A 24,301-nucleotide genomic window follows, 5' to 3' on the forward strand; every position below is an offset into this window, starting at 1 on the left:
TGAGCAAAGAATAAGGATTCGATTTGTTTATGTAAAGCACAACGTAATGGCCCAACAGTGCCGTAACACACATCAAAGTTCACATGTAAATGAACATCTTTACATAACTAAAAAAAGTGCAAGGGTAAACGTGTCACAAACACTTTTATTGTAAACGTAATGCATTACAAATAGGGTGGCAAACACAACACATGTACAACATGTGAATGTGCCAAAAATAAAACATATATCGATGAAAATTGTGAAAACCTATTTAATGTAACATTCTACTTCAGAACGTTTGTGAACTCAAAGATGTAGGGCAGCACTACCGTTACTGATGAATAAGAACTTACAATTATTTAACATTTCAAGACATATTTTGCCAAATCAGATTCTGTATTTAACAATAACACTATTAGAAAAACATCTGAATTTAACATGTAGATGTTAAAAATGCAAGAGAGGATCTTTTATCAGTCTTGTATTTTAAGAATACTTCTCTTCTCTAAATCATTCATTTCCTTTAGAATTAAGGAAACGTTATACCGGAGCTCCTGGAACTTGGAAACTGGAACCTAGGGAGGTAAAGAAATAAAAATAAAAACAGTTGATGGAAACAACCACATACTGAACAGTTGACAGCAGCATCACAAGTGTTGTCTATGGGCTAGTTTCTTATTGCAAAAAAACATTTTTTACCCGAAATAAGCACAAGGTTAAAAGTATTAAGTGTTTCTGTTCACTCAGACTATTTTATGGTATCAGTCTTCTTGCAATGTGAAGGGCATCACATTCATCTCGGACTGTTTGATCATTTGTTTGAATCAGAGATTAAAGGTCCAATGTGTAGTTTTTTTAGAGGCTCTATTGACAGAAATGCAATATAATATACATAACTATTGTTCAGAGGTGTATAAAGACCTCACATAATGAATCGTTATGTTTTTATGACTTTAGAATAAGCCATCTCTATCTACATGTGGTGTACGTAAGGGTTTCCTCCATCATCATGTTTGTGAAGAGCAAGGCGGGACAAGAGCTGTGAGAGAATGACGCGGGGCCGGTGACATGAGTGATAATGAGTGTCAGCTGCGCGTTGCACTTGCTCCGTATCTCTCACGGTGGAGATCGAAAGCATAAAAGGACGAGTGGCAGAGTGTAAGATGACGGAGGACCAGGCCTGGACATGTGTTTAGATTGTATTCATGTTCTTGGAGCCGGCAGTGGACCGTGAGTTGGCTGCCGGTTCTTTACTTCCGTATAATTTTTTGTTTATTTTTGATTAAAACTTTATTGAATGTTCCCGCCTCCTTCCTTCACTACTTTGAACTGCGTTACAATGTTGTTTCTACAGTAGCCCTGAACGGAAAAACTGCTCTACAGAACGTGTTTCACAAATACATTATCTCCATCAGCAAAGTGAAAACGTGACAACATCTTATTTCTGTGTCAGCCGGCGTAGAGCTTCGAACGGGAGGGGTGGAGTGTGGCGCTGGTTGCAATTCACAAGCTCACCACTACATGCCGTGGAATTTCAAGCACTGGACCTTTACGCTGCTGTTCAGCTAATATTTTAAGTTCGGCAATGTTTTTAACAATACATTTTGAAGGAAGGGTCAAGAGTTTGTTAGGTAAGCTGAATCATGTGTGACGGTTTTAGTTATTCTTATGTGTTCCTAACAAAACATTTCACAACACATTTAAGTGAAGAAAGGAGCAAAACTGTACATTCTAACATCCAAACATATTGCACCGTTACCTCAAAACAATGCAGAGACCCATCTGACAGTTTCATCTGCATGAGAATGGAGGGCTGCAAAGCTCGGGACAGCGAACTAAAACATAGAAACATGAGATATGAATCACACGGTTATTAAAGAAGTAATTCAGCTTCAAAATGAAAATTCTGTCATCATTTACACACCCTGTTGTCATTTTACACCTATATGACTATATCTGCCGCAGAACACAAAAGAAGATATTTTGAAAAATGTTGGTGACAGAGCCGCACAGCCTCTCATTCAGTTCTATTGTAACCATTGTAAGTGAATGGGGAGCTGTTAAAAACATTCTTCAAAATATCTTATTTTGTGTTCTGCATTAGAAAGAAAGTCATTAAAGGTTTGAAATGACAAGAGGGTGTGTAAATATTGATTTTGAAAGTGAACTACTCCTCTAACATCAGCTTTTGTTTACAACAAGTATAGATTGAAAAGCTTAGCAATTGGTCCATAATGTTATGAACAATCTTGCATTGTCAAATTTAGTTGACCGTTTTCTATTTATTATAAACCTTATTTTGGCAGTAATCATGGATTTGTACAAGACTCAGGGCTGTGTGATTTCACTCGACATAATTCTGATTCAATATTTTAATTTCCTAATTGGCAATCACACAAATATAATTTTATATATTTGAAATTTTAAAATAAAAATACATGGAAATAAACATTGGTGTTTACTAATATACAGTGCTATATTAACGTATATAAATGAAGATGATTAAACATTCTTCGTTGTTTACACTTAAATTTTTCTGCATTCAACATTAAAATGTGAATGTTGGGTCAAAATGGTTTAAAAAACAACATTTAAAAATAAAGAAATTATTGTTTCATGCTTAATGCCATTCCAGCATCTAAGGCTATATTAATATATATATAAATAAAATGATGGGTTGTCAAAGGGTAAATAATGATCAAATACCATTCTTACTCGGCACTTACTGCACTTAAATTCTTTTTAAGGTTTATAAAAGTTTGTCACAAGAGTACCTTGTTGAAATGGCAACATCAACTCTCCATCTGAACTCCTCCATCTTTGGCAGACTCGGTCCTTGAAGTGTAGGCCTAACTTTCATTGAGGTTTGCCTGCAGAAGTCACTCATTATGGTAAAATAGGAAACATTATGGTATGTGAAATAGCTTCTGAACTCAAGCTACACATAAACCTGGAATTTGCATTTGACATCACTGTGAACACATGCACTTTTTGTAATCCTGTGACGCTTGTAGGTCAGTTTTCAAGCTCCTTATTTTTAGTCGATTTTAAAATATATATGTTAAATTGTGTACAGTAAAGTACGGTCTATGTATCACCTATACCTTGGAGGAATGTTGTTGTGTTTCAGCTATGTACAAGCTGTATATGACTGACATATATCATTGTTTCTGACTGAATCCTGACATTGAAAGTCTGATTGAACAAGGCTTGATGTTTGCTCAAAACATACCCGTTTGCAAAGACAGAACTGGACACATCTGCAATGAATTCTTCAGAAACTCTGTTTGCAAACAGTAACCATGTATCAGCATTGATATAACTGCACATTTGGTTTAAATATAAACAATATTTATAAAAAGATATCCTTATAAAGACATCATCGCTTTTTACTCTTACCTTAGTGCTCGGAGATCCTCAATGAAAACCTAAAACGAGAAATTCATGCACTCTTTGACTTTATATACACACAGAGAATAGTGTGATGTATAGCAAAAGAACATTAAGAATTTTTTGAAGTCCAGCGGCACTTTCATTTCAAGCTCTTAAATTAAATCTACTTAAGTAACATTGAATTTACTTATGCACAGATTAAACTAGATTTAAAAAGCAATGCATTTAAAATGCATTTCTAACAAAGACAGTTTTTTTTCACTACTACAAAATAAAATGGTCAACTTAATAGACTATGACTGTTGTCTTGCAGTTTGCGGAAGCTGAGCCTATATTTAAGTAAAAAAACACCTGTTAGGAGGAATGAGAATGATAGGCAAACCTCTTGTTTTAATGAAGACAAACGTTGAGCTTCTTTTACAACAGCATATAATCCAGCCACAACATGGTTGAATTTGTCTTCTGAGATGAAACCGCTCTCTGCGATCACTCTCATAGACTCACTGCAGTCCTGACCATCAACAGCATTCACCACAGCTGTGACACAAAACACAACCTCACAATCACAATTACACATCACAACAATGCCTTACAACATAATGTCATTTAATACAACATATAGTATAATGTGATATATAATTTGATAATATATTGCCACGTGACTAGGATGGAAATTATTGTAGATGCAATTTAGATTACAGTATGCAATTAAAGAATACAATTTACAGGTCAACTTGCATAACGTTACACTCCGATAGACCACAAGAACAGTCACGTGTCCTACAACCTCTATATGAGGCAGAAGAAAAAGAACAATCATAAAGACAGTCATCTTAAGCAAGGATATATAAATCTTACCTGCGAGTATTTGTTGGAAAGTACTTCTGTCTAGATCCTTCAAGTGTTTATAAAGCAGCTCCACATGAGCAGGGACTCTACCTCCAAATAAACTCACAGTCTCTGTCATCTTCATGTGACCAGAAGACATCCTCTCCTAAGAAAAAATAGAATTTTACTGCAATCTCTAATGCACAGATCGATAAGATTTGCAACCTCTAATGCACATAATAATGCAGCCTGCGATCACTAAAGCACAGAACTTGAACCGCTCCAGCAGCACTTCCGTGTCAGTCATGTGACTATTGCATGCGTCTGGTGCGTTAGTGTCACCTGCTGGACCACTTGAGCAACTACAGCTGACTGCATTGTGGGATAGGACAGCACACACAAACAAATCGATTTTAGGATTTATATATAGGGATTGAACGACAGGCGGGGGAGTAAATAACAAAAAATATATATTTTATGTGCAAACTAAGCCTGTCAAACAGTAATTAAAAACTGTCAAAGCACATTTGATCGTATGGGGCACATTCACAACCACTGTTAGACACGGCTAATGTGAAACATATCAGTAAATACAACGATAAATCATCTCAAAATATGATTCAGTGTGTTATACGAGTAAGAAAACTACTACTGGAGCAGTCACGTGGTTCTTCGCCTATGGACGTCAAAGATCACGTTATAATCAACTCCAGACGCTTGTTTGACTTTATACTGCGCTGCGCAGACAGATGTAGACACCTGGATGACGTAAGTACCGCGAGGGCAAATTGCTGTCTATGCTTTTAAGGAGCTCTCGCGGTACTTCGGCGTCATACCATCAGTATGCGCAGCGCAGCATGAAGTCTACAGTGTTTCACTATGAAGCGTGTTGTTTTTTAGCCACAAGCTGCGGAGGTTCGTTGTCGAGAGTAACATCATTCATATTTCACATAAAACACACCAATCAACAGGTATGTGTGAAATATAAACACGTGATTATTATTAATGAACGTGCAATGTGTTTAGAGTGCAGTTTTGGGGCGTTGAGTGTCTACTGGATCCAGTCTTTCACGGAGGCTAATCGCTAATATAGACATCCGACTGCTTTAATGCTCAATAAATCATTGTAATATTCTACTAATCGCATTCCTGTTCAAGTAATATACATACATTGTTTATTATTTATCACATTAGCTAATTTGGATATATTAGTAATACGGAATGTTATGGTAGCATGTTAGCTGGCCTGCTAGCAGAGAATGTTTATAGTCTTTATAAAGATTTTAAAACGACTATATTTCAGTCAGTGTTTTACAGCATCCTTCTGGTGGTTCCTAAGATGCAATACATAATCAACATTAACTGACAAATCTCAAACGTTGGTTATTTTGTGACATCTGTCGTGTTTATCTTTCTCTGAGCCGATATGTTGAAATGTGTCTCTATGTTTAATGGGTTATTAATATTATTTAAGAGTATAACAGAATGAATGCAAACGAACTAAATAAACTTTGTTGTATTTGCAGTTTAAAATTATGTTACTCAAATGGTTACTCATAAAATGTCTGCTATAATACTTTTGTTATCGGCTGTAATGTGTTTTCTTTGTGTTAAATGCCGCTCATTTTGATATTGTCTTCTGTGGTTTTGATTTAGCTTCCAGATGTCTGAGGACGTCTACGAGAAGTTCCTCGCTCCAGAGGATCCGTTTCCATTGCTGTCACAGCGAGGAAACTTCAGTGAAGATGTCACCCTGGATGTCAGTGACTTTGGGTTTCAGTTGTCATCATGTCACCGAACCGATCCTTTACATCGCTTTCACAGCAGCAGGTAGATGACTGCACATCACATAACCGTAAATGTACTTTAAAGATCACCAACCGATTAAAGCAAACTGCTGACCAATGACTACTGTACCTTGTTTGCAGGTGGAACCTGACGTCATGTGGCACCAGCGTGGCCAGTTCAGAGTGCAGCGAGGAGCTCTTCTCTTCGGTATCTGTGGGAGATCAGGACGATTGTTACTCTCTTCTGGATGATCAGGAGCTTACGCCCTTTGACCTGTTCCCAGAGGGCAGTGTCTGCAGCGACGTCTCCTCCTCCATTAGCACGTACTGGGATTGGTCAGACAGTGAATTTGAGTGGCAGGTGGGCTTGTGTGAACAGCACTATTACTGGTGTCGTATTTCAGGGAGGCCAGGTCTTTACTGTATATTGTGAATTTGGAAGAGTACACTAAAAAATTCCGAACTGTGTTTGATTGTAGCTACCAGGCAGTGACATAGCCAGTGGCAGTGATGTTTTGTCTGACATCATACCCAGCGTGCCCAGCTCACCCTGTCCCGTTTCCAAAAGAAAAAGCAAGCTGCAGAGGAATCTGGATGAGCTTCCCTGGAGCGCTATGACTAATGATGAACAGGTACGTCATTTTCAGTCACAATCTTCTGTTACTCCTGTCCCTCGACCCTGCTGTGGTTTTAAATCAGTATGACATTGTTTATGTATTTCCATATATTTATGTTTCTTTTTCAATGACTCATTGATGTCTCTTCAGTGCAGTAAACGAAGCCTATCGCTTCTATCTTTTCAAAAGCACCCGTAGGCATCAAATCATGTATACACAGCCTAAATGAAAGATGGGTCCGGTTGCATACATTTACATTTATGCATTTGGCAGATGCTCAAACACACAACAACCTTGCATTGTTAACGCAATGCTCTTACCACTGAGCCACAGGAAAGCCATACACTGCTTAGACAAGTCTTACAAGTTAGGCCGTGTTCAGACTTGAGTTCTTTTTTGACAGGGAAAAGTAAAAGTAAAAAAGTAAAGTTTCTTTACTTGAAAAAGAATGCTGGCAGCGTCTGGTTACAAATAGCGCCAAACACCATGACTTCAGAGGCAGTGTCTGTGCACGAAGGCAGCCCAGAGAAACATTTAGGCAGCATAATGGAAGTCTTCTTGAATTATAAACAGAGAGCGTCTTCGCAATAACTAGTCACATATTTAAAAACTACAATACTAATTTCTCGCTAGAAATAAAATCAGAAGTTGTTGAAAGAGAAAATCAAACTTACACTTATACAAAGCTATGCTCCAACGGGCGTTTTGGACGCCATTTATTTTTACAAGCTTAAGCCTTCCCGACCAATCACGTTCCTCGCACGTCCCACTGCTTTACTGCTACTGGTAGTCGCTCACGCAAGTTGCTCATCATTTGCATAAAGTTGAACAATTCTCAATTCTCGTTCACTGTCGCTCATGTTGCCGGAAGTCACCAGCTCTCCATTGAAATAAATGAGATGGTGTCGCTCTTCCGCTGCTAGGATCTGGATGTCTGAATGGGGCTTTAGTCGTCTAATTTGTTTCCTCAAGACTGGTCATTACTTCTTCAAGTCTGTTACATACAAAGGCAGATTGGTCTGATTGAAATATGTAAAGTAAGACTAATGATTCCAAACCAGTTGCTAGTCTGTGAGAATCATTTTTAAGAGACACGCTTTACTTAAATTAGCAGCTCTGTTATCTCTTGAGTCTCAAACATTGTTTTTGGTTTTTTTTCAGGTGGAATATATTGAATACTTGAGTCGGAAAGTAAGCACAGAGATGGGACTTCGGGAGCAGCTTGATATCATAAAGATCATCGACCCGAGTGCACAGATATTGCCAACAGACAGTGAGTTCATCATTGAACTGAACTGCCTGACAGATGAAAAACTTAAACAGGTAATGAATTACACTTATTTCATTTTTTTGAATGGTTTGAAATCCAGTTTTTTTCTGATTCCCCATAAAAAATATTTATTTCATATTACAACCAGAGAAGATAAACCACAGAATCTTACTTGTAGCCACTCGAGGTCTCATTTACCTGAAATGTCTCTGGTGGTGGTAGGTCAGGAGCTACATCCGTGAGCACAGTCCGCGGCAGCGGGCCAGCATGGCACGTGATGGCTGGAGGAGGAGCGTGGCGAGCACCAGCGCAGTCAGCGCTCACAGCAGCAGTAATGCCAGCATGGTGAGCAGTGTAAGCAGCAGCAGCGCATCTACCGGATCTAACTCCTCCACCAACATCAGCCGTGCTCACAGCGACGGAAATCTGACCACTGCTGCCGAGCGCATACGAGACTCCAAGGTACCATCAGCACTTGAAAGTTATTTATCAAATAAAACTCAATAAAGAGAGCAGACATATGCTTTTGAATTTGTCTAGGTACGCTTTGTCTTAATAGCCACAATGATGACAAAGTTTAAATGCGTCACAACCACAGTTTTGTGTGGTTTATAAAAGCTTTATGATCAAACATTATGTTACTTTTTTTCCAGAAACGCTCCAAGCAGAGGAAGATGCAACAGAAGGCATTACGTAAGCGACAGCTGAAAGAGCAGAGACAGGCTCATAAAGAGAGGTTGAGCGGTCTCTTCCTAAATGAGGAGGTGTTGGCACTCAAAGTCACAGAGGAAGAGGGTCACTGTGATGATGTCGATGTATTGATGTGACAAGAGTGAATTACTCAGTGTTCCTTCTAAGCCTCTTTCATCGCAGCATTAATCGCTCTTTTCTCATTTTTATATCATCGGCGGGTTACAACCACCCTTTTCATGATTAGACAGCAGATAGTATCAGCAGAAAGATCTCTGAAGATGTGCCCAACTGCTTGACTTGAATTGTCAGTTCAGAATGCACCCGGACCAAAAATGTCCTTGTTCAGTTTGAAAAAATATATTGATTAGGGTTTGTCATAAGTTAAACTGGTGAAATGACATGTTTGTTGATAAACACATTTATAGTGTCGTAAAATACACACTCTTTCTGGCACGGCAAAATCAAAGGAAATGTTTTAATCTAATAAATAAAGTAATAAATGAACAGCTTAATGCACTTAAACCACATCACATCAAGGAATCTGTGAATTCTGCAGTCTGTTAAAATAACTACAGTACGTATTTGTGCATTAGTATAATAAACTGAAATTACTATAGCTAAAATGAATGTGTTTTAAAACTTTAATATATATATATATATATATATATATATAGTGGGGATAGTTCACCCCAAAATGAAAGATATTTTGAAGAATGTTGGTAACCAAACAGCGGCGGATCCCAAACAGACTGTTCTGTTACGACATTCTTCAAAATATCTTCTTTTGGGTTCTGCAGTAGAAGGTCCTACAAGTTTAAAATGACAAGATGAAGATGATGATTAAATGATGACAGGATTTTCATTTTTTAAAGATACATGAATGAAAGATCAATTCAAATGAAGTCTTGCATTTTACATTTTTTGAGAAAATTCATAATATTAATAATAATAACTTATGCCAGACTGCAGCTAATGCTACATGTACAGTATTTATGTTCATTGTACTATTAATACTGTAGAAAGACATTGCTACTACCAGCTGTTATCTAGGTTAACCAGCATGTCTCAGAGGTGTTCGAGGACATGCTTGTGTAGCAAAATTGTAATGCACCTCCTTGTGTTTTAAGCACATACTTTATATGAAAGGATATTCTTCTGAAGTCATCTTTTTGTGCACTCCAACAACAAAATGAAATCGCGGTTTACAAGGATCTGAATTAATATAGTCATGTTAAAAGCTTTTTTAAAGGCAAAAATCTAGACACTTTTGTGTAACAGCAGTGTTACATTTGATGTACGGATCCACATTACTGTTGTAATCATTTAAAGCATCTATTCAATCTTGATTTACAGAGGACAAAAACAAAGCTAAACGTCTGCCATTCGTACATGGTCACATTTCCATGTGTTTTGTTCATGTGGACACAACTTATTCTTCAGATTTTGCTGTATATGTAAATACTTGTTAAACTCAGGCATAGAGGGAACACTGACAACTAGAGTCATTGCCTCCATTGTATATCTATTTAAACACTTTTTTTGATTGGTCAATTGATGTTATGAATCTTTTGGACATACATAATTGATGTAAAACACTAATGGTACATAATAGCTATAAATAGCTTGTTGACTAACTTCAAAATATTGTTTATGCTCCTGTTAAAATGTTTATTGTTTGATTTCGTCAAAGTGTTATGTTTTTTTAAGGCGTTTTAAATGCCTTCTTGAATTGAAGTTATGCATTTCAGGCTGGCAGGGAAGGGATGGCTTCTTAAAAAATACAATAAATGCTTTCACTTGGAGATTTTTGTTGTCATATTACATTGTTTCCATTCTTTAAACCGTTTGCACTTTATGCTTCTGTGCTACAGAACGGTTTGCTAATGTGTAATTCCCAGCAGTTTAGCCAATTATTAAAAACATAAAACACTGGTCTTCTTCAGAGGTAAAATGTGCTTTTTGAATTTTGAATGAATTTTTATGTCATGACTTTAAATAGGTTAATTATAACAACTGATTGGCTTCTGATTGGCTACTGTATAGTTTGACATCTATGTTCATACGACCTGTTAACCGTCTTGATTATGAAACAAATTCTTCTTTAATTAAGATCTCATTCCTTAACCAAAGTGTTCTGTACTTTGACCTTATAGTAAATTTTGAAAACTTAAGCCAATTAACATTTTTAAGCATCTTTTTCCTACTCTGTGACCATGAATTAGTCAAGTTCCCTAATATTTATTTCAGATGCATCTTGGCATAAGACCAGTATAATACTAAAAATGATTATAATTCACAAATCTCTTTTTTTTACTTTTTATGCATGAATATATTTAAAGACACAGTGTCTTAAAGCCAAAGTAAGAGCCAAAAGATATTTTGAGGCAGGGATAGAATCAATAAAATCTAGCTTTTACGATTTTACTGCTTTTCTGTCAGATTTTTAATACTCAATCTCATCAAATTAAATAAAATTATGACACATTGTGTGAGATACCTTGATGTCCTTCAGTACCCTTTTTGTTTAATTAATTATATAGTCTTGGTATGAAATACTTTCAACTTTGAAGTTTCATTCCGTGTTTATATTATTAAGATAATTTTAATGATAAAAATGGACTATTAGATCTATTAGTTAAGGCAATGATTAAATAATATACACTTTTTAAATCAAAAAATGATGCGGTATTGAAGCGCATATGCCCGGTGGAGGCAGCTGCATCCCTTCTAGCCATGAGCGTGTGGATACAGACAGAACGTTTGATCGTCACCATGGTTACTGGTCCTACCAGCTGTGAGAGCGATGTGCAGAGCCCGATGAGATCCGACTGCAGTTTGATCCACTCATGAATCCACACGTCTTCAGATCTTCTACTTTCACACTTAAAGTTTTCCTATGAGTAACATTCCGCGCAAACACATAGAAGACAATCATGTTGTTGAGCGTCTTGTTTCTCCAGTCCAGCAGGAGGCGCTCTGCAGCTCTTTAACAGTCCGCTGATAAACACACTGAAGAAAAACACCTTAACGTCCATCAGTTTAAATGTGCTTTTTGATTTTCTGTTTTGAAATTATTCAGTTTCAAGAGAAACGAACAAAAATGTGAGAAGAGCGCGTGTATTGTCTGACATTTGATATTAAACCCAGCGATTGAATATAAGTGAAATGAAAGCGGTCATGTTATACGTAACGTTAGTCTGTTAAAATGTCTGATATCCTCTGCGCATTTATATTCATATTATGTCAGAATTTCTACGTTTTTGTCTTTGTTTAACAAGTCAGTTGTGTGTTGTTTTTGTGTTTAGATGATGATGAAGTCACATGTGGATGTAATGTGCTGTAAATCAGTGGGAACTGATCTGTCCATGCTGGATATTGATGATTTCATCACAGAAATCTGTCAGCTGAAGAAAGAGGTGAAGTTACTGGAGGAAAAGCTGAGGACAAGAGGAGATGAACTCAACAAAGAGGTTTGGACAGCAGATTTAACTGTTTTATCATCACGTGATGCCTCTTTCCTAGCCAAATGATCTGAAAATCTTTGTTGCTTTTCGATCAATGTTTAAATCTTGTTAATAATCTCACTGTCACTTGTGTTCAACAAGATGAAAGTTTCTACACAAAAGTGGTGCTTGTTGAACTTTTGTACAAGCCTCAGAAAAGCATGTGAATATATCCATCTGCATCGCTGATCGTGTGTGTAATCGTGTGTTGTTTGTCTGTCAGGATGTGTCAAAGGTGTCCTCGAGTCAGTCTTCAGTGTGTGTGAGTGATGGGAGCTCCACAGACTGTCTAGACTCAATGTGCATCAGCAGAGACCAGAGCACACCACAGCCACTGATGGACAAAATCTCTGAACAGAAATCCAGACACACACAGGACCCAGAGCTCAGCCTCACTTTACTCTGTTATACTGACACAAACCCCACAGACGCTCAGGACACTGTGTGTGACCGTAATCACACCTTGAATCAGGATGAATCTACTGATCAAACCTCCACAGAGTCTCGGTCTGATTCTCTCTGTAATGCTGGACAACAGCAGACGATGACACTGAAATTGTGTTCAGTCAAACTGATTGACTGCAAGAAAATGATGGAGATAAGAAAAGAAACCACAACAGACGAGCAGCACACTGATGAAGATGAAAATTATGATGATGGTGATTTCGTTCCTTCAGGTATGAGTCCCCTGTAAAACATTTTTTTGATTTAATCATTACGCGTCAATAAAGCCACCGTAACATGCTCGGTTTCTGCCAATCTCATATTAATCTTGAGTACCTATAGAGTAGTATTGCATAATTAGTATCTTAGAAGAGTATTTAGTTTGATCACATTTATAAAAGATAGATACAGCTGTACGATGGGTTCCCGAAAACATACAGCGCGTGCGGGGGGGAGGGGTAGGCTGAACTAAAGCACCTGCGCACCCATTGCCAACGGTACACAGACATCAGTTTCACTCACCGCATGCGGTTCATGTCCGGCATCTTTTAGCGCATGATGGCTCCATATCAGTTTCAAACGATCTACAAATCCAGCGTTACATCCACCGTTTATATGACATTCATCACCCAAATGCAGAGAACAAACAAACACCTGAACTTTGCGAACATATGCTATTTCTCTCTCCTGCACATAAGTGAAACTGACGTCTGCGCATGCTCCTTCTCCTGCTCTCCATGCTGCTGCCTGCTTTTCCAGGAGAATTGTCCAATAAGGGACTAATAAAAATTGTTACAAAACAGTTTTATATGTTCGAAATACGATCGCTGGGGGAGTGTATTGAGCAGAGAAATACTACGTGATACGCCCAACTCATTTTTTGACAAGTTGACCATGTTAAGCTTGAGAAGACGGCACATTTAACATTAAAGAAGTCAGAATGCATGATACACCGTTGCATCACCCCTTTAATGCTTTGAATGTCTTCTTTAAAGTGATGCTCTCTACCAGTAGTTCTTGAAGGCACAGGAATAGGACAGAATGTGGCTGCCTGCTACATAATGCTCACTACACAAGGCTTTATTCTGATTGGGTAGTCACAACATTCCCTGATAACTACCGCCTAAAAAACTTAAGGTCATCTTGACCTTAAAAATTATTTACTTACTAATAAAATAACAAACATTACATTGTAAAAAGTTTGTTCATTTAGATTGATCATTGAAAGGGCAGATAAGAGAGAGAGAGGGTAGGAAGGCAGTAGGTTTGGGTAAGGACCACAAGCTGAAACGTGAACTCGGGTCAGCCAAAGCACCGTCCACACAGCCATGGCTCTGACAAAATTGTTATGTCCACATCAAAATTGTGTGTCCAATAATTTACTCATGTAAGTAGTCGTGTAATAAGCGCACATTAGCCAGTTATTGTTCCTCTGCTTTGTGTCAGGTCCTGATCACATTATCCCTTTCTTAGCTCATCCTGGCCATATACAATACCAGTCTAAAGATTGGAAACACTTTACTGAAATGTTCCCAATAATCCTAAAAATTGTTTGATCTCAACAGATGTATGCTTAAATGTTTAAAACTTGTAGACAAAAATATAATTGTGACAACATATACAATTCGCAACATCACCCCTAGATGCTGTTAAAATCTCCACAGTGCTCCTTTTGACCTCGAGAAGCTTAATGATAAAATGCCAAGAGAACGATTCTGCAAATTCTTGTCAAAGGGTGACTTGTTTGAAGATGTAAGTAGCGTATAACATGGTTTGATTTATTTTTTATGCTTTATTTGCTAGAATTCCCACATTTACCGTTAAATTTGCTTATGTTGTAAATTGTGGGGGAAATCTAAATATAGAAACATTAAGTGCTTCGACAAGGTAATTTGTACAAATAAAGTATTTAATATATAATTGTGAACCCGCCTGTGATTTCTTGGCTGAAGACTGAATGTAATTATGGGATTTAAGGCCAAGTTTTTATTGCCATAAAAATGACCAAAATATTTAATTTGTGTTTATTGCTGTAAATGACACATCATAACCCAAACTTCAAGTTATAGTATTGAAAATGTTATTTAACACATGATTAACTAATAACACAATTGACAGATTTGAAAAAATCAGTCAGTCTTGCAGGTGGATGAAGTTTCGGTGCATTTAACAGGAAGTGACATTTCTATGGTTGCCATGTAAATGGAAATCAAACGAGGTTTAATGCTGCTCTGTTTCTTTTAGATGAGAACAGTGATTCGTGTTGTGATGGAGAAAGGGTGTTCACATCAAAACAGCGACAGACAGCGCAAACTCTTTCCTGCAGCACCTGTGGAAAGACATTGAGTTCACAGAGACATTTAGCCAGACATGAGAGAAAACACACCGAACAGAAACTCTTCAAATGCATGAGATGTAAGATCCGCTTTCCTACCTTACAAGAGCGAAAACGTCACTCACAAGAGCACGGCAAAAGGTATCATTGTGAGCAGTGTAGAAGGAGTTTTGCCTTCCCGTCTGCTCTAAAGATTCATTTAAAGACCCACAATGGTGAGAAGCCTTTCCCCTGCACTGACTGCGGCAAGAATTTCATATCCAAAACAACTCTGCTTTGTCATAAGAGAATTCACACAGGGGAAAAACCATACGAGTGTCCTCACTGTTACAAGAGATTCAACCACGGATCCCATCTGAAGAAACACGTGTCTGTGCACACGGATGAGAGGCCGTATCAGTGCAGTGAATGTGGAAAAACCTTTAAGCACACAAGTGGTCTTAAACAGCACCAGACAACACATATTGTGGAGAAACTCTATCACTGTTCGCACTGCGAGAAACATTTTCCTCGTAAATCTTCTCTGATATGCCACGAGAGAATTCACACTGGAGAGAAACCCTTCTTGTGCTCTCACTGTGGAAAGACCTTCACTGATTCAAGTACTTTGAAAGTTCACAGGAGAGTTCACACTGGAGAAAAGCCTCATCGCTGCAGAGTTTGTGGGATGAGTTTCTCTAAACATTATAACTTAATGAAACACCAGACCATTCATACAGGAGACAGACTTTACAAATGTTCTCAGTGCGACAAGACGTTTGCTCGATCAGACGGCCTAAAAACCCACGAGAGAGTTCATACCGGAGAGAAACCTTATCACTGCTCCATCTGCGGCGAGAGATTCACTTATTTAGGAAGTTTTTACGCGCATCAGAAGAAACATGCTGAAGAACAGACTGCACTGACATCAGCATCGTAGCGTCTTACCATTCGCTATACATCATTTTAGTTCTTCTCTAATATTCATGTGATCTTGACATGATCAGTTTACATTCACATTTAGTCACTTAACAGACATACAAAGTAGGAGTCGTTCATGCAAAGTCTTGAATTACCAATCATTATGATGTACAAATTCTGGGCGGAAACAGACAATTTGGAAGCAATTGGGTAAACCATATTTTAAGTAGTGGTGGGCCGTTAACGGCGTTAACGCAGTGAGACTATTATCGCGCGTTAAAAAAAATGTCGCCGTTAATCTATTCTCAAAGTTGGGTTGGGAGATGGGTCTATACTACGCAAGCTATGATGACTTTCACCTTGATATTTTAGCGCGGATGTATACCATCTTAACTGCACTGTACGGGGCGAGAACGAGATTTTTCAACTCGCGTCATTCGCGGAAGCAGAAGCCGGCTCATCATCTCATAACCAGGGCTTCATTCGCGCGATTCGCGCAGCAAGTAGGTCTATAGGCTCTTTTCATTAACATATAAATCACTCGCCTTTGACACGCCATTCGCGTTTGGTCTGAACACAACATAACGTTACTGTGAAATTACCGCATCAAACGTGACGTGCTAACATGGATGCAGCTATGAAGCCGCCGGGTTTGCTTCAGGGAATATTAATTTTTAAGAAGCTTCCCAATAGAAACATCGACAAGACTAAGGTTGTTTGCACCTTGTGCAATGCGGAATTGGTTTAAAAAAAACACTTTCTCTCAAAGGGGAAGTGGTCTAGCTTTAGTTGAAACCAGTAACTTTGTATTGAGATCTAATGTATTATGGCTCCTGTATGACAGGTCGCTTGTTGCTCCCTCACTCTTTGTAAGTCGCTTTGGATAAAAGCGTCTGCTAAATGACTAATGTAAATGTACTGTAGGAGCTCTTCCAGTCTCAAGTACCACCTAAACGGAAATCATCCCTTAGCTAATGCGGAAGTAAACACACGTTCATCTTATTGAACATAATTTAATTTTGATCACCAATTATCATAGTAGTACAGCTTTCTCAAGCAGTTTGTGATGCATTTTGGAAACAGGAGATGAGCCCCTGGTCTAATGCGCCACCTGGCTTGAGAAACCCGTTCTCAAAGACTTACTTTTAGTCATTATTTGGGTAGCACACATATTCTGAATGCCTTCGGCAGAATTCAAATGAGCCATTTTAATCTAGATTAATCTAGATTAATTTTGGAATTAATCTAGATTAATCTAGATTAAAAAAATTAATCTATGCCCACCACTAATTTTAAGATGATTTTTTTTAACTTTTTTAAATAGTTTTTTGTTTGTTGTTACTGACATTCTTCCAAATATATTTCTTTGCGTATAATATATTACGCATCCCTCCAAATATTTCACTAAAACACTGGAGCACAAGTTTGTCTTTGTCTCACTATGATACACAAATAAAGAGATGTAGAATTCACGTCCTTATGTCATTTATTATTAACTTATTAAATGCATGATGAACAAAAATGATCATGCAGGATACTGTTCATTCATAAAAAGTGAACATGTTTTGTAATGTACGGTCACAGTCATTAAATGTCATGTCCTCGCTTTGACTTCGGAGTACTGTGAAAACGAATACCATAAACAAACGAACATGTGTAGAGGAATGTTGCAGAAGATGATGATTATCCATCATGCACTGAAGTTTCACATGCTAAGTGATGCCGCTGTGAGCCCAGAGTTCCAGAGCGAGTTAAAAACGGAAAACTGCATCGTTTTCAAGCCGATTGTGAGTGCAGTTGTAATAGTTTACATAACAGCATGCGTTAACTTCACTCCTAATGTGTTCATTATTTTCACTCTTCAGCAATACAAAGCCATTAGAATATTGAGGAGGACACTGCAGCATCTCCAGAACTCAGCTGTGTGTCACGTAATGCTTTGGATAAAAGTGTCTGCCAAATGCATAAATATAAATACATCACACACCAATATTTTACTGGATCTCATCCACTGTTTATTTAAGATCCTGTTTATTTCACCATATTTATTTTACCATTATGTCATCAAAAATATTGACCTGTTACAGTTTGTCAATGATGTTTATAGTCTGCATCGACAAACAGTAGATAGAAAACCACAGTACATTAAAGATCAAATTAAACATGATCATCTCTCAGCTGAAAGATCCATCAATATGTTTCTCTGTCTGCTCGAAGTGAATGATCAAACGCTTTCTAGAATGATTGCAGAGATTGTGAGATCAGACAACCCCAAGAGGAGCAACTCTGTCCTGCTCACTGTTCATAAATACCCTCTGGAGCAGGTTATGATCTAGATTAGAGATCACGCACCGAAAGTGAACCAATCAGCACCGAAAAAAGGCAAATAAAAGACACAACTAACTCACATTGCGTGTTACAATGGCTAGTTATGTTTGGAAAAATACAAATCATTTAATAAAATACAACAATGAAAATATAAAATCAAATAATGGCGATTTACAATTTGGTTAAACAATGGAAGCAATTGGGTCAAACATTAGGACAACAAAAAGCATAGGAGCAATAAAAACATGTCTCACAAAGTATCCTACAGTGAACAGAGCCAAGTTTAGTTTATGTAAGCATGCTTTTTTAGCCAATGTAATTAAATGCATTTATATTCCATTCTTTTATTGTACTACATACAATATGTATTTCTTTGCATTGCATTTTTTGTCTGTGGTGCAGAACATCTTGGAACACTTTCAGTTTCACTGTGTTGAGTGAAACATTAATCTTCTTTGTCCACTAAAGAAACCTTCTATTAAACTGCTACAGTTAGATACAGACAAAACCATACATTGACAGCTGATTATCTTTTAACACTGCTATTTTAATCTTTTTTGGTCACACTTTATTTGAAGGTCCAATTCTCTGTATTAATAAACCATTTACTATGCCTCAGTTAACTACTTGTTGCTTATTAATAGTTAGTAAGGTAGGTGTTAGGTAGGATTAGAGAAGTAGAATATGGTCATGTTGAATATGTGCTTTATAAGTACTAATAAACAGCCAATATGCTAAAAATAGGAATCTAATAAGCAACTAGTTAATAGTGACAATTGGTCCCTATACTTAAGTTTTACCCTTTTTTTAATCCAGTTACATTTTAAAATATAAAGTATATACAAGTATAAGAAGTTTTTAATACTTTAATGCCTACAACATTCCCTAAGGGATCTGTGTTGTGTCAGTACTTTAAGGATGGGAAAGTAAATGGGGAACAGTACAGAACCCTTTAAATGAATTAAATGTGTGAGCACAACTCAAGTTCAAACTTCAATACAATCTTCTCTCCTGTTTGTGGGAGACAGGAGTTCTTATGTATGCCAGAGGTTTTTTCTATCCTGACCACAGAACCTCTTCAACATGGCCCTCAGTCAAACCAGAGAAAGTTGCTCCACTAAAGCCCTGGTAACTGAATAAAGTAGTAGTTTTTGAAGTAGGTGCAAGCGCTTCATGCTTAGGGTCACACAGACTTAGTGATTTCACATGAATTTCAAATTTCCGACATGGAAATCAGTGAAACTTGCTTTTCTGACCTAAGATCGGTACTTTTCTCTTCTCGTTTCCTGATTCAGTAGTTGCTGCACCCTCAGCTGCCTGTTTGAAGCATTGTTTCTCCATTCAGTCATTGGTTCTCGTTTGTTGGATTTAAAAAGACTTTTAATTTAAAAAAAAATTGTTTGTGTTTACCCTGAATTTTTTGCTCCGTTAAAACCAAACATTTTGTTACTAAACCTGATTCAACTTGTTTGCTTAGAAAGGCTTGCAGAATAGCTGAGCAAAAAAATGGTCCTAAAAGGATAAGTTGTCTCATATGAAATATGGAAAAAAACCCAATATTAGGGCTCTAGACTAACATTTGAGAAAGGTGGCGCTGGTGCGATCAAGTAATACAGTTGGTTACACCATCAGTCCTTAATTTAATAGAGTCGTGGGGTGTGGTAAGAAAAAATATTCACTAAAACTTCATAAAACCATGTTTATTAATAAATGAATTACAAATAATAATTTATGATATAATATTTTTTATTGTACATGTAAACTCTCTTTAAACACACCATATTTAAAGTACATCTTAAACAACTAAATTACTGCATGCTACTTTCTTCCTTTATTTGTTGTTGTGAACAACTCATATAAGACAACACAATACCTTTAATATCAGTCAGTGTTTTTGGGCCTGTCCTTTTTTTGATAAACATTATGAAGAGATTTTTATTATGCTGCTGCCCGCACTATACTGAAAAACATGTGTTTTGTTTCCCAACTGTTTGTTTACGAAACAGACTACTTTTATAAGGATTCTTGCTAATATGGGACTTTAAATGTAATTTTATGTTTAGATCCCCGTTTTAGAGTAAGAAGCCGTGAAAGGAACGTCATTTTAGTTTTTTGTGCTCTGACTTCCTGGGTGCACGAATATCTCAAACAACTCGCCAGACCTGAAGGCTTTCAGTGATTTTTCTATATGAAAGCTGCATTGATACACATGTTTGGCTTTTTACCAATAGCAACTCACAAAATAAAAAGTATTTAACATGATGTTTAACACTTTGTATGCTTTATACAATAGTATAGCACTTAAAGTTTAAACACATGTTTCCTGTATTAGCGTCACACTGCTTGTCAATCGACGTCACGCCGCATTGGATGTTACGCCAGCTTGGGAGGACGGTTGCTAGTGCGTTCAATGCAGTGTTTTGTTTTTCTTGATTGGAAAAGAAGTATGGTTGGTCGGTCTTGCTGTATTAATGCAAAAGCATTAAGCATGGTCGTTTGGGAAAAGCCCATGGTTCTTTCACTCTCGATTTTTCCATCCATCAAACAAAACAAGTAACGGAACATATCAAAACTATAATGGCAGTGGATTACGATCCTCCCAAGATGGCGGCACCGCTGCAACATAGGGCGTGACTCTGCTTCACATTCTCTATAAATGCAATTCACTTCATTATCTTTGCTATTTGTATCTTAGCCGGGGAAATTCTTGTATTCTGTAGGAGGCATTGTAAAATAATATTTATTTCAGTTTTAGCGCTTAACTCATACAATCGAGACGGTCGGTCCTTCCTCCTTCCGCTTCATCATAGCATCAATGCTGCATTCGAGACGGCTCGGCTTTCGGATATTACAGCATAAAATATTGTAACCTCACCATACCTGTCTTTTTAGTCGATGTGGTTTTTATTATATTCATTTTTGCACTTTGGGAGTTAAGCTGACAAGACAGGACAACAACTACAAATAGTCGCAAAATGAGTCTGGATTCCTGTTTTTTTTTTTATGACCTGGTAATCAAAGTTTAGCTTCGTTCTGGTATTCATTGTTTAGGTTTGTGAGCTTTTATGACCTGTTGTTGTGTAGAAAACAAACGGTTAATAGTATACTATTTTATATAACTATTTCTAATATAAACTAGTATTAAAAGACATGTATCCATATTGTTAGTTTATTTAAACATTTCTGCTGTCACACCATAGGACACATATTATTTGTTAAATTCCCATGTCACGTTCAACAGTTGAATATTGCATCCACTTGGAATGCCAAACACAATGCCATACAAGTTGCACATTATGCACCAGGGTACATTTTAAGCAGAATTAAAGGTGTAATTATTGTGTCTTGTGGAATATATGTACATATTTACAAAGGTTTTAATCTTTAACATTTGTGTGATTTCTGCAAGGTTATAATTCAGTTAAATGCTGCATATATTAAAAAAACATTTCTAGACGAATTTTACTGGAATCATCTGGATGCCTTATTGCAACACCATTACGGAGAAGCATCTCTGTGTACGGCTGCCAGAAAGTGTCATCAGTAGTCACATAAGGGTCATGAGGAGTTTCTAAGGTTTTGTTTGTCAGTTTCTGCAATAAATAAGAGGGTGAATGGGTTAAAGTGTTAATACAAAGAAGGTAAATAAATTAATTCAGAATCTGTGTCAAGATATAGTTTCATTTAAATTCTTTTAATTTAACAAATCGAGACTTTTTCTTCATCCTATTTACTTTAATTTTTAAATTGATTACAAAAATGATAAACATGAAAAAAAAAAGTGTCATACCTCGATAATCTCACTCAGTGAAATCAATTTAACCTCTGCATCAAATGCAGCAGCCTGGAAAATGAAAAATAAATTAGCAACGGTTTGTAATAAAAACAGAGAACATACAGAATTGTACATAAGACTTGTTCTCATATCTAATTAAGAGGATGAAAATGCAACTGACTCTTTTCTTCTTTGTGCCATTTTCGCGAGGATCAGGAAGTGGGAAGTGCTCATCTAGCATGTCACTCAGCGTTTCCATGAGGCCGCTATGATAGTCTTTTAGATTGTTAATTTTTCTCTTCATATCCAGCAAAACCCTGTAAAGTGAAAAATGTGAAAATATTAAATTCTCGTGCAAAACCATCAACCATCTCCATCTAATTTTGAGAATGAGACAAACTAACTACACTGACAAAAAATGTCAGCAATAAACTCATTCAAGGATGGCAAATTTAACCGCAGCTGCAGCATAAAACTGACATACCCGTGTTCAGATAATTTCTCGTTTTCATGTTGTAATTTGAGGACTCGTTCAGACACTGCATTCAACACATCTTTTTTATCTGTCAGCCAGGTCTGCTCTCTGAAAAATAGAGTTATTACAGAATCAAACATAGATTCTGTGATTTTCATAATTCACACTTTTCATGATTATTAAAGGATCAAAATCTGTCTCACCTTTTCAAAATCCTTTTCAGGGCATCAAGTCTTGCTTGTGAACATGACAGGACCATTCCAAGCTGATTGTTCAGTCTTTGCAACTGTAAACACAGAAAAGTTAGAACATGATATTTTACACTCACTGGGTGGATTGGGTGTTGTTATTGAGACCATTTACCTCCTCCTTTCCAACAGCTGATAGAACTTCAGGATTTGTCAGCAATACTATAAAAAATAGGGTTATAAAAAGTAAAGATATAAAAAAAGCAAAATATTACGAAAGTCTTTGTGTATTATTTTATAATATATAATTCGGAGTACATAAAACTACAAGTAATATTTACACTTACATTTTGGTTCCATTTCCTGCCACTGTTCTAGCTCAGCTGTCATTGCATTTAAACAATTTACTGCCTGATCACAAAAAAGTAACAACTATTTTCACAATTATTTTGCCTTCACTGAAGAAAGATGTTGACTTTATAATATGAACACTATAGGTCCTTAAAACAACAAAAAGAAGGACAGACCTCATTCGATTCAGCATCATTAGACTCGGTGTCTGCCAAAATGATCTCATTTTGGAGCTAAAAGATATAATTAGTTACATTATTCTGCAGATGTGGTTAAAAATAAATAACATATCTAAATTAACTCAAAGCAAAAAAAGTGAATTGTGTTTTTTGTCATAATGATCAATTTATCTAAAAGTGTGTGCCATAGATGGCAAGAGAAGCTTAAGTTAATGGTTATAGTACTTCAGCTAAACCAGAAATTAACAAGATAAAACTACTGATGAGGTAAATGACCTTATTAAGCAGTCCAAACTGTTCCTCACACTCATCCAACAGCACTGACTTTGCAGTACCCATGTCCTCTGAAGACTGAGAGAAAGAGATGTCCTGGGCCATAGCTGTGCGCTTCAGTGGTGATGTGGTCTATCTACAAACGTGGTAAAGCAAAACAAACATTTAAAAAGACATTTCTAAAGAGGAGTTATTTACAGGAGACAATGCTTTCCTATTATTTCATTACTTATAGATAACACTAGACATTTCATAAATTAACAACAACAACAATCCTGCAAGTCAAAGCAGTACTAAATCCCCAAATTAAAACTTCATAAAGTCTCAAAGTAAAAAGAATAACGTTAATAACCATAAATACGCGATTTATCGCTAGTCTTTATAACAATAAACATTATAGATTACTGTTCAAAGGTAAACGTCCCAAGTAACATTAATGGCTAAATTGATACACCAGCCATGCCCATGAAGCTAACTAACGATTTTAAGTTACTGGCCATATGCGTGGACTCGTTCTGTGACTAGCAGAACTATATTTTGTGGACAAATATAATTTATAGATTTATGTTGGTACTTACAATAAAGTCGCGCCGGTGTGATCATCCGCAATACATGAAAACAAAAATGCCGCCAACGCAAACGTCATGACGTAAAGGGTTTTCTTCTTCGTCTTGTTAATGTCCGCTCACTTCTTGGGAGCATTACCGCCACCTAGTGCATAGTTTAAATGGTGATGCGATGAGGATGTAGAACATTAGACATTATTCAAGCAAGATTGGCGTGAGATTAAGATACATTTGTTGATTTGTTAGATGACGATGGACATTTTATAGTTATATAATTCGTTTATTGAGAACTTTAATTATGCATATGATGCGATAGTATATCCAACAAAATCTCCCCGAATAAAACGTATACAAAATAATATTTTTTATTATTTTAACTTGTCTCATAAACTACCAATGTTGTTTATAGTTGCT

General features: G+C 36.8%; 4 protein-coding genes across 4 annotated transcripts; 2 read left to right on the top strand and 2 right to left on the bottom strand.

Moving 5' to 3' along the window:
* Positions 1 to 125: 125 nt before the first annotated feature.
* commd5 (COMM domain containing 5) lies at positions 126 to 4,519 on the bottom strand. The gene is made up of 7 exons (XM_056770131.1): positions 4,234 to 4,519; positions 3,758 to 3,912; positions 3,382 to 3,410; positions 3,215 to 3,265; positions 2,757 to 2,852; positions 1,742 to 1,817; positions 126 to 557 (listed from the first exon to the last, which is right to left on the bottom strand). The coding sequence occupies exons 1-7, from the start codon at positions 4,361 to 4,363 to the stop codon at positions 456 to 458; spliced, it is 639 nt and encodes a 212-aa protein (XP_056626109.1). The 5' UTR covers positions 4,364 to 4,519; the 3' UTR covers positions 126 to 455.
* A 510-nt stretch (positions 4,520 to 5,029) lies between these two features.
* fam199x (family with sequence similarity 199, X-linked) lies at positions 5,030 to 10,372 on the top strand. The gene is made up of 7 exons (XM_056770130.1): positions 5,030 to 5,174; positions 5,860 to 6,033; positions 6,132 to 6,351; positions 6,470 to 6,622; positions 7,769 to 7,930; positions 8,100 to 8,339; positions 8,531 to 10,372. Exons 2-7 carry the CDS (start codon positions 5,867 to 5,869, stop codon positions 8,702 to 8,704), a joined length of 1,116 nt encoding a protein of 371 aa, XP_056626108.1. The 5' UTR covers positions 5,030 to 5,174; positions 5,860 to 5,866; the 3' UTR covers positions 8,705 to 10,372.
* Positions 10,373 to 11,571: 1,199 nt separating this feature from the next.
* LOC130437569 (zinc finger protein OZF-like) lies at positions 11,572 to 17,423 on the top strand. The gene is made up of 4 exons (XM_056768921.1): positions 11,572 to 11,672; positions 11,876 to 12,040; positions 12,297 to 12,750; positions 14,762 to 17,423. The coding sequence occupies exons 2-4, from the start codon at positions 11,876 to 11,878 to the stop codon at positions 15,769 to 15,771; spliced, it is 1,629 nt and encodes a 542-aa protein (XP_056624899.1). The 5' UTR covers positions 11,572 to 11,672; the 3' UTR covers positions 15,772 to 17,423.
* A 3,812-nt stretch (positions 17,424 to 21,235) lies between these two features.
* cenpk (centromere protein K) lies at positions 21,236 to 24,032 on the bottom strand. Its single transcript, XM_056769832.1, has 10 exons — positions 23,900 to 24,032; positions 23,325 to 23,457; positions 23,046 to 23,102; positions 22,866 to 22,929; positions 22,694 to 22,740; positions 22,534 to 22,616; positions 22,340 to 22,438; positions 22,037 to 22,172; positions 21,871 to 21,924; positions 21,236 to 21,673 (listed from the first exon to the last, which is right to left on the bottom strand). The coding sequence occupies exons 2-10, from the start codon at positions 23,424 to 23,426 to the stop codon at positions 21,518 to 21,520; spliced, it is 798 nt and encodes a 265-aa protein (XP_056625810.1). The 5' UTR covers positions 23,427 to 23,457; positions 23,900 to 24,032; the 3' UTR covers positions 21,236 to 21,517.
* Positions 24,033 to 24,301: the final 269 nt, after the last annotated feature.

The sequence above is a fragment of the Triplophysa dalaica genome, chromosome 16 (genome assembly GCF_015846415.1).
Source record: "Triplophysa dalaica isolate WHDGS20190420 chromosome 16, ASM1584641v1, whole genome shotgun sequence".
NCBI classification, from domain to species: Eukaryota; Metazoa; Chordata; class Actinopteri; order Cypriniformes; family Nemacheilidae; genus Triplophysa; species Triplophysa dalaica.